The 10,616-nt window shown below is 36.3% G+C and overlaps 1 protein-coding gene across 1 annotated transcript; it reads left to right on the top strand.

Moving 5' to 3' along the window:
• Nucleotides 1–8,378, top strand: slc51a (solute carrier family 51 member A). Its single transcript, XM_079260217.1, has 8 exons — nt 1–112; nt 3,963–4,114; nt 4,218–4,291; nt 4,536–4,694; nt 5,854–5,965; nt 7,313–7,459; nt 7,566–7,671; nt 7,849–8,378. The coding sequence occupies exons 1-8, from the start codon at nt 37–39 to the stop codon at nt 7,995–7,997; spliced, it is 975 nt and encodes a 324-aa protein (XP_079116343.1). The 5' UTR covers nt 1–36; the 3' UTR covers nt 7,998–8,378.
• The last annotated feature ends 2,238 nt before the right edge of the window (nt 8,379–10,616 follow it).

Here is a 10,616-nt window from a genome sequence, read left to right as displayed (position 1 = left end):
CGCGTGAAAGCGGCGGATTTGTTTAAATCTAACAAAATGAATAATGGATCCAACCGAACTATTCATCCCAGCTGCATGGATGAAGCTCCTTTTGCAATCGACGTCATTCTAGGTGAGTACAGCGGGTTTTGCAGCACAGATCAGCTTTATGAACAGTGTCAAGTCTTGTTCCATGAAAGGAGACTATTTTACGCACCATTAGGTTTTCCCCTCTGGAATTTGAATTAATTTAGTTTTGGATTTGATTCACTTCACAACTATAGATTCGTGGTAACTGGTGGTGGTGATTTATCTCTGACTTGATGTGTTTCTTTAAATCCAAGGACCCCAAATTGGGGGCATAGAAGCTGTGGGATGTGGTACCCACTATACTGGGGGTTTGCCTTTCTGTTTTCTGCATCTTGTCTCACATTTTTTTCTAATCAACCTTGCTTTTCATCTTGGATTCTGAGTTTACTCACCACTCACCACTTCCTCTCTATTTCCCATCAGTATCTATTCACCCTCTCACTGTGGTGGACTTTAGGATCCTCTGGCACTTTCTATTGGCTTATTCCAGTTTTGGAGCCATGTGTACCTGAATCCTACATGTCTCACTCATACTCATCTTTGCAACACACATTATTTCTGTGGCTGAAAATTCAACAAATGTTGAAAAACAAAACTAAAGTATGACATTATGTAAGTATGACTATGCTGATTTTAGACAATATCAAGTCATAATCACAGTGTATTTATAGCTGATAAATCATAAGAATATCATCTGTTCTCGTCTAAATATGACACCAAATGAAGCAAGTTTTATTTACCATGTCTTCTGTCAAAACTAAAGTGACAATACTTTTGATACTTTTGGTGGATAAAAACTAGATCGTTACAACATTTTCTGGTAGTACTGATGAAAGAAAAAAGAAAAACACCAACTTTGAGGAAACATTTGGAGGGTCACAAGTTACACTCTCCGCTGTCAGAGTCAACAAATTTGCTCTTTTTTAAAAACTTTCTGCATGACCTGCCAGAATCGATAGCAGTGATTACAGTCCACCTCAGCCACATTACATAACTGGACAGAAATCATTAGATATTCTGCAAATGGCAAAAGTGACTCTTGACAGACATTTGACTTGTAGATGGAGAGATGAGTTGGAACTAGTAAGTACACCTTCAGCTGTTATCCTTAAAACCCCCACTCCTGTTTGTTGTTCCTTTTTCCTAATAACAGCTGTACAAATGGATGAATAAATGTTAGGAGGTTTTAAATCACAGGAAATCTCCTTGTTTTACTAATTCCCCTTCTATCCTCAGGACATCTTTTCTCAAACTGAATAAACACCTCTGTTTAGCCACCACAAAATGACTACATTTTGCTTTGTGTTGATAGCACATTTACATACACTCAAACAGAAAAATGTGTTGTTTGTCTGACTTTTAATATGCATGTAAACATAATAGTTTGATCAAAATTGTGTAAAATTGGAGAAACAGCCAAATTATGTGTTAAATTAATCCCCGGATGAGTTCACCCAGCTAGACTCAGATTTGTTTAACTACGCCACACAAGCTCTAAAGTTAAATATTTCCACATCTTTTATAAAAATAGTTAGGTGTATGTGTATATTTTTGTAGCTACATTTCCAGAGGAGAAATAGTGGGTAAAAACAGTCTATTTAGACTGAAGCATAAATAAATCCTGACTTACAATTGCGCAATCATATGGCAACATAAACGTTTGCGTAATCCACATTCTCATTCTGTGGTGCATTCAGACACATTTATATGTATGATGATTTCTCACAGAGAAAGTTAGAAGCAAACTTACTTGTCTTTTACACTGCATTGGAATATTAGGAACACTTGAGTGAATAATATGATTATCTTCTCATGCATGTCTATGGGAAAGTGTTCTGTGCAATTAAACTGCTATGTCAAAGTATGAAAAATAAATATGATGCCAAAATAATGACACATCTGCTTTTCACTGTCAACATTTTGAATGCCTCTTGAACCGTGTACGCTGGATGGTGTGAATAATAGGATGCTCTGTTTTGGTTACACTTAACCTTTGAACCCTTGAACCTTTTGATCTTTTACCAGATTTGTGTGTTTGTAACAAACATATTGAGTTGATGTTTAATGTTTATTTATTTATTTATTTATTTATTTATTTTGTGCACAGGCACTTACTACGGGCACTGTGAGTCCAAGGCAAATTTCCACTAGGGGACAATATATTCTATTCTATTCTATTCTATTCTATTCTATTAACGCTAACCCTAACTGTAACCCAGCACATAGTAACTAGGCAGTCCTTAACTGATTATCTTTCAGCTGTCACCTAACAGCATTAAGCTTGTGAGCAGAGTCATAACACTTCCTGCATTGATTCTGTATTGCGATTATTAAATTAAGTTAGATATATGTGATTTGTGCTCCTGTTATAAAGTTTATTTTGTTTTTCTTCATAATGTCAGCTGCAAAGACGCAAAATTAGACTTCTTTTTTTAAATGTGACCTTTTAAGTTAAGTTAGTGAGTTCTGACATAAGCAGCTAATTTAGTTTTGGATTAAAATCCACACGAAGAGTCCAGAGTCAGACTGAAATCTGTTCCAGTGGGATCCCAACCAATAAATCCATTAATCTATGGGTGTGGTGTTAATAGCACATCTGTGTTTAGGGGAATATTTCTTTCTATCCTCCTCAGAGATTTTGAAGCCGGATATCAATAGAGGAAATTCTTTTGCACAAGGATACATTTGAACCTGCCTTTTGACTGAATGCAGTAAATCACTTCACAATGTCTCATAAAAAGTTTGTGTAAGAAAACGGTACAAAAAACTGCTGACATCAGTATAGAGTGGAAACCAGTGGACACTGGTTTAACAAATGTTTCATTTTTGTTTGTTCTGTTCTACGTTTTTTATTATTAAAAAACAAGAACAGAAAACAAGGTAAACATCCTCTCTACAACTTCTACATTTACAACAGTGGTCATGAATATCTTTGAATCTCCCATATATGTGTCAGAAAATCTGTGTTAGTTGCTTGTATTGATTATGCTCTGCATGAGAAGATTAATCTCTAACCATGAGTTTAGTTTTCTGCAACTTCAAATGCTCGATGTTGGTCACATCAGTGGCTGCAGATACCTGAAGATACCTTAAGCAGGATCACATGAGCTCTTACAGCAGATTACATGAAAAGGAAGGAAAACTCTATGTAAACCCAAAGTAAAACTGTACTCTAACGGGAAAATGAACTTAATTACTACTTAGTCATACTTAAAGCCAGCCACAGAGAAAAGTCGTCAAAACAGGAACATCTGTATGTATGTGTTCTCATGACCACTAATGACTGTGGATACCAGAGCATAAATGGCGCAGATTTACAAGAAAGAGTACTCCCAATTACGAACAACATGCTGAAGCCATTTACTCAATATCCTTACATTCTTTGTTTGCTCCCTTGACATTATATCATATTTCCCTTTCATTGGAAAATCTGTTTGAGTAATTACCTGCTACAGATCAGGTCTATTTCTATTCTGACATGTACCCTCTGCCAACAACAATCTGCTGGAAAATCAACATGTCCTGCAGTATTTCCTGTCACAGCATTGTTGTTTTCATTTACTTCACTGGAATTAAAATGGACTCTGAATCTTTTGTTTTTGTGCAGAACAACAAACAGAACCAGTCTTTGCACTCTGCATGCAGCTGGTTTCTAAATAGCACATCTTTTCATGTTATTAACTCCATATTAGTGCCTAAACGTTTGCACGTTGCTGAATAAAAAAATCTCGTAGACACATTCAAGCAGGAATTGTTTATTTATAGGCTCGCTACACTCTTTACTTGACATGTAATAGTTGGTAATTCTTCTTGAAAGGATGAGAACCTTCAACATCAACAAGAATCAGACATTTTTGCTTCAAATTTTCACTGTCTGTCTTACCTTCTTTCAGATTTGGACATTTTTGGCATCATCTTGTACTCCATCCTCACATTCATGGCAGCAACTTCCATGGTGGTCTTCTTAGAGGAATGTGTATACATCTATAGAAAAGTGCCCAACAATAAGAAGAGTGTAATCATCTGGGTGAATGGGGCAGCTCCAGTAAGGCTTGATGATGTTTTTCTGCGGTTCTGGTGGAAAATGCAGCAGTGTGGGGGAAAGATATTGCATGCGGACTTCTTCCTTTTTCTCCAATGTTTTTCAGGTTATTGCCACCATGTCGTGTCTGGGGATGTGGATCCCAAGATCCACCATGTTTACTGACATGACCTCTGCCTGGTACTCTTGTTTTTGTCTCCTTCTCTCCTTCTTACCTTTAAAAAAATCACAGTGTAGTCTGTGTTTCATGCATACAGATCCCCACAATGAAAGATCAGAGGGAGGCTTGAACTTTGTAACCTTCAGGGATTTATATTAAAAAAAAACCAGTGCTGTTGCATAATGTGTGTGGTTTCACTTTCTCCTTGTGTTGTGCCGTTGTGTCCTATCCTTAAACTTGTTTCTGTTTTTTGCATTCCTGTAGCTACTTTGCCATTGTGGTGTTTAAGTTCCTGATTATGATGCTGGAGGAGATCGGGGGTGATGAAGCCTTCCTCAGGCGACAAGGGAAACACAAACTGAAGATCAGCACAGGACCCTGCTGCTGCTGCTGCCTCTGCCTCCCACACGTGGAGATCACGCGGTAAATTCCCCTCTAATACAAAGTCTGCGCTTGTCAGCATCAACACAAACAGTCTAGTTTTCTGTCTTGAGGGCAGATATAGGCCGTTGCTATCACACGTTGTTTTTATAATGTGTAGCACGTTTTTAGTTTGACAAGATCACTGTGCTGTTTTTTCTTTCTTTCCTTCATTCATTTATTTCAAACACAACTTCAAACAGACATATATGATACAAAACAGAAGCAAGTGTCCCAAAAACAGAAGGTAAAAGCAAATAAGCTTACCTATTATTACATAATGATCAACTATGATATCAGTTTTGTTTACAATTCTTGCAGAGTTTCGCTTCATTCCTGCAAAAAAGGACTGGATGAACATTTTAAAGTGTTGTCATAAAAGACTCTCAAGAGGCCACAAACATCAGATAAAATTAGTTAGGACTGTAATTAAATGAACATTTCACTGCATGTACACAAAGAATCAAAACGATGCAGTAATATTCATATTTTAGAAGTTCATTTGCAAAGGACATAAAGGGAGATTGGCTTTGTAGTGTTCAACACTGACAATGTGTGATTTAATGTTGTGCAGAACATCTCGCAGTACTGATGAGGCACAGATGCTGTGCGGCTTTGGTGACACACACAATCATGTTGAATGGCTCCTATGTGGTTTTTTTTGCCTGTTAGAACAAAACCAGATATCTTGTGGGCAGATTGTGTTGGATCTGATGTAGATGTACGCTTATTTTCCCAGAAGACGAGTTGAATACATGCCTGGTCATTCAACTCTGTCAGGACTTGGCATCGTGCATGCAGCAGCCCTGGTATCTTTCTTCCTGGCTGAGTTGAATAAAAGTGGCCGCACTCTTGATTGATCCATCTGACATGTTGTCCTTCAGACAGACATTGATAAATATGCTTATTTTATGGTCCTTCTGTGCACAGTTGTTTCATGTGTATGATTGGAATCATGCTGCAACGTGCACAGGTACTTTTTGTCTGGTCTGTATATGAAATGTTGCAGTCATTGCACAAGTGTTTTCACATCTTGACATGCCTAAAACAAATAAAGATGTCTCTGTGGCTTCTTTGAATTGTACAGGACATCCTCTTAATACTGTAGAGGACTATTTAGTGTGATTAGAAGCAACCATGAATTTGTTTCCACCTCCTCCAGGCGCACTATCTTCCTGCTCAAACTTGGCTCCTTCCAGTTTGCCGTCCTGAAGATTGCCTTCACCATCCTCTCCATTGTCCTTTGGACTAACAAGAACTTCATACTGACTGACGTGAGTTGGTGAAATGAAAAACCCGAAAGGCATGTTGTGTCTTTTGGATATTTGGATAGCTAACGCATTGTATTTGTGTGTATACCCCATTGTAATTTTTTTTTTTTTTTTAAATCTTTCCTTGAGTTAAATCAAAGTTGGGTGAATCAAGATTTCCAATGATTTGTGAATGATATGGAGTTTATCATCATATTTATTCCATTCAAAACAAAGTACAACATCAGTGGTACTTAACTTTTGTGCCCCAAATGAATTTCAGCTTCTGTAAATGATGAGCACTTTTCCAAAGGACAAAGTCCACAATAACAGTTGTTTCATTTCTGAAGAAAGATTTCTTCTTGATTTTCAGGATGTGGAAAGGATATGGAACAAAAACAAAAGTTTAAATGTCATCCATGCTTTGTTAGCTGTTTTCATTTCTTGCTCAGAGGATATTCCTGCTCCCCCCCAGTGCTTCCTGCAAAATATGACTCGCTCTCCTGGAATCTTACACTCACTGCTCTCTTGAGATCTGTCCCCAAGTTCTGTAGGAGGTTTAGGTCCGAATACGACACAAAACTTTCTCTTTGAGGGTCTCAGTTGTAGATTTTTAGATGTTTATATTAATAACCATTTTTAGGATTTATCCTGATTCTAAAAAAGCTTGATTTAAGGTATTAATTAAAACCAACAGGGACTGTAAAAAAGCTCAGAGCATGATCAATCCACCTCCAGGCTGAACAGTTGGAATTGTAGGGGGTTTGTCTCACTAAATTTGGTCCTTCTTTTTTATTTTAATGCAAATTTTTACTCATTGAACTGAATTAAATTTATTTTTAACTAATTTCAGAATCTATAAGGATTATATGGATGTCTAATCAGTCAGTTTGACCCTGAATTTTGTGATAACATGAGTGTGTGCATGTTAGCATGTTGGTTTTAGCATTTAGCTCAACTACAACCATGCACAAACAGCCTCACACATCTACCATGACGGTAAACTTAGGCTCAGTCACAATTCCTCCTCTAGATGCTACTCTACGCATTGTTTTCTTTTGGGTTTGGTTATGAACAGCTCATCACTTGAATTCAAGGAGCACAGATAATTATATCGGTACGGTTAGCTAGTACCTCTCAGCCTCTGTAGGTCTAAAACAGAGAGGTATGGCGAAGCGGCAGGGCTAAGAGGAAACACTGGGATTAGGGTTTGGTCTTGTTATTAAAAATGCAAACATTTTCACTGCCTAACGTGTGTGTTTAATTACTACCAGACATAACTCTGATAACCAAGGTTTCCTTTTTGCTCTGCTATTGTTGAAAAACTTGTGTTGTGTAGTTTTAATCTTGTCTCATGTGACTGAATCACAGATGAATATTACTGGAGCTGCAATATGGATCAATCCATTTGTGGGCATCTTGACAATCATCGCTTTGTGGCCTGTAGCCATCATGTTCATGCACCTCAGGATTGTCCTGCGAACACTCAAGATCATCCCCAAATACGCCATGTATCAGGTGAGATGCCAAACAAGCATACAAAAGTTAAACTTAGAATATGTTACCATTTTTTATACTTCTATGCTGTGTTTCTCAGGGTTCATAAAAATGTGTCTTTATTTAGTTGGTGCTGATCCTGAGCCAGCTGCAGACAGCTATAGTTAACATCTTGGCAATGGATGGAGTCATCGCCTGCGTTCCACCTTTCTCATCGATAAACAGAGGATACAGTGAGTCAGCATCCATCAGTACAATCAGTCTATTCATCCGTATTTTTACCTAATGAATCCATCAACAGTAAGGTAGTTCATACAGCAGGCATTCATTTGTTCACCAGAAGTGATTCCTTGAGCTCTGCCTTTGTTTCCACTGAAACATCCGTTATTTTCTGCTGTTTGCGTCCTCAGGGATAAATCAGCAGCTTCTGATCCTGGAGATGTTCATCATCACGCTGGTGACGCGGCTGCTATACCGACGCCAATACAATCCTTTACCCACAGAAGAACAAGATGACAATGAAAACACCAAGATGGTTGTAACATCGAACTCTGCATGAGAACTGAATTTCTGCATGTGTGTGTGTCTGTATCTGAGAGTGAGTGTGATGGGTTTTTTCCTGCAGGCATTTAATTATACAAATTCATGCTGATACGATATAAATTAGTTTTATGTTTATATGCTGCAATGAGCAACATGCAAACCAACAGCTAAGATTTATGGGACACTCAGGTCACTTTTTTAAGCATATCTTAACAGTAGAACATTTGATCTCTTTAGAAACAAAAATGCAAATGAAAGTGGAATAATCAAACACTGCCACAAGGAGAAATCACATATTCAGTTAAATGTATTAACAGATTTTTTGTTTTGTGGGAATAAGTAAAACTTTCATCAAAGAAACTAGTTGTGATCCTTGCTGAAAGTTTTTAGCTCTTTGTTGTGTAAAATTTCCAAAGTTTTAGTAATTTTTAATTTTTTTTCTTTGTTTTTTTTTTGTTTTTGTATGTATACTGCTTGTTTCAAATTCTTTAATAGCACTTCAGTGGGATTTAAATCTGCGCTTAGTCTTGGTTTTCATACTGTTTGATTTAATTTGTTCAACATCCATTCATTGCAGTAATTGTTTTCTTTGATGCCAGCTTCTGGCTCAAATTTAACTTTTCTACAAAGATCCTCATATTATTCCAAGTTTGTGTTTCTAAAATGGCTCTGTGAGGGAGCTTGTATATCTCTCTGTGACTCTGTTGTGGACCAGCAACTTGTCTGCTCTGTGCCCTGCTTTTTGGTTCCCTCAAATTCTTTCTAGTAGGTCATCTATTACATTTTTTTCAAAGAAAATCCAGTGTTGAAAAGTTGTTTTTTTCCACTGTATACTTCAAACCAGAATATAAAAAGTCTGATTATTTATTCATATTGACTGTGCCCTATTTGTCATATTTGTTTATTTTTATATCAGAAAAATGGTTGTAGGTTTATATTGTCCTTCCAATTCACCAACAACTTTATAAACCATACCAGGAGAAACAGCTGAGGGAACTGTTCACATGCCATTTTTCATACCGATGTTTGCCTTTTCTTTGTATGGTTTGTTGCAAGCCAAATTTTAAAAAATAAATAAATAAATGGAAAAAAAACCAAACAAAAAAACCTGCTGCCTTTTATCTCTTGCCCTATGATGAAAAAAAGCACAAAACTCTCAGGTGAATAGTCATACTTGCCGACTTGTCTAAACCTGAGGTGTTTATGTTTCCGCTCAATTCATAAATGAAAAGCAAATATTGAGAATAAATACTTCAAATGCTACTATATATATATATACATATATATATATATATATATATATATATATATATATATATATATATATATATATATATATATATACATATATATATATATATATATATATATATATATATATATATATATATATATATATATATATATATAAAGACAAACTGTATTATTGAAACATGCATTACCATTACTAGAAGAGTTTTTCAGAAAATCTTTGTACAGAAACTACAGTTTTAATATTGGCTGACTAAACTGCGTCATTATTATTACTGTGGATTTATTATTTCTGCTTGTACTACTGAGCTATTTTTTGTCTAGATGTTTTTTTTTTAAAGCCCCCTACCACTAGGTGGGGATGAAGATCAAATCGTACATCAAACCTTTCCCCAACAGTCCGGCTGCAGAGTTCTTATCCATCTTTCAGTATCATTGTAAACGTACTGTTACTATTATCATTTCCTTTTTTCTGCCGATGATGTCGTAGAAACAAACATTTTTGTATAAATAAATACACCTTACAACAGTCTCGTGTTCCCATTCACTGTCTGTTAACTACGTAAGCAAATAAACAAGGTAACGTAAATCAAATTGACTGACACACCTTCAGCCAATGAGGTTGCAGTGCTCGGCCACTTCCCAGATTTAAGCCAATCACCGCAGTGCATCAGCGAGCCTCCGCCAAGTGCGGTTGAATCAGAAACAGCTCCACTGGACCGGAAGCTGAAGGATTTGAGCCTTCAAAATACAGTATTTGCATGCGTCTAGAAAAGAGGAGCTATCTAAACGGGATTTATGATGGTAGAGTGGTTAATAAATGCAAAACACAAAATAGGGAATGCAATAGAGTATGCAGCATATAATGTACATTACATATTAATAACCTTCTATGTGATAGTTCTACACCAACAATAATATGTTCTTGATCATAAATACAGCATTTGTCTAACATCTACTGCCTGTGAGAGTAATATGTGTTTGTCCAGAGGTTACATTTTTTACAAAAATTGGGGTACACATCATAATTTCACCTGATGTGATGACTGTCAGAACTGTTGATGGGCAAAAATATATTTGGATGTTTGCATTTACAACTTTATGAAGCCTTACTTTTTACATTCCTCTTTCTTTCTTTCTTTCTTTCTTTCTTCTTTGTTATTAGTATTGCTATATAGTTTATCTACTCTCACATTTACATGTGCCACCCATTCCTGAACTGTACCTTGTAATAAAAAAAAATCTTGATCCGTCCCATCACTAAATAGATAATAAATAAATAAATAAATAAATAAAAAAAATCAAGCTGCAGAAGAATTGTTTTTTTGTTGTGTTTATTAATCTTTTATCATTGCTTAATGTTGACTTGCATTTCAACACAGCT

Source organism: Telmatherina bonti (genome assembly GCF_933228915.1).
Source record: "Telmatherina bonti genome assembly, chromosome: 20".
Classification (NCBI taxonomy): domain Eukaryota; kingdom Metazoa; phylum Chordata; class Actinopteri; order Atheriniformes; family Telmatherinidae; genus Telmatherina; species Telmatherina bonti.
The sequence above is the reverse complement of the archived record's forward strand: the minus strand, read 5'-3'. Positions and strand labels throughout refer to the sequence as shown.

Bases quoted from the DNA above. Each gene is read 5' to 3' on its own strand.
- slc51a (XM_079260217.1), top strand. From the start codon at position 37: ATGAATAATGGATCCAACCGAACTATTCATCCCAGCTGCATGGATGAA. The intron at 113-3,962 runs GTGAGTACAGCG...ACCTTCTTTCAG, and splicing joins TGCAATCGACGTCATTCTAG to ATTTGGACATTTTTGGCATC. The intron at 7,460-7,565 runs GTGAGATGCCAA...GTCTTTATTTAG, and splicing joins CCAAATACGCCATGTATCAG to TTGGTGCTGATCCTGAGCCA.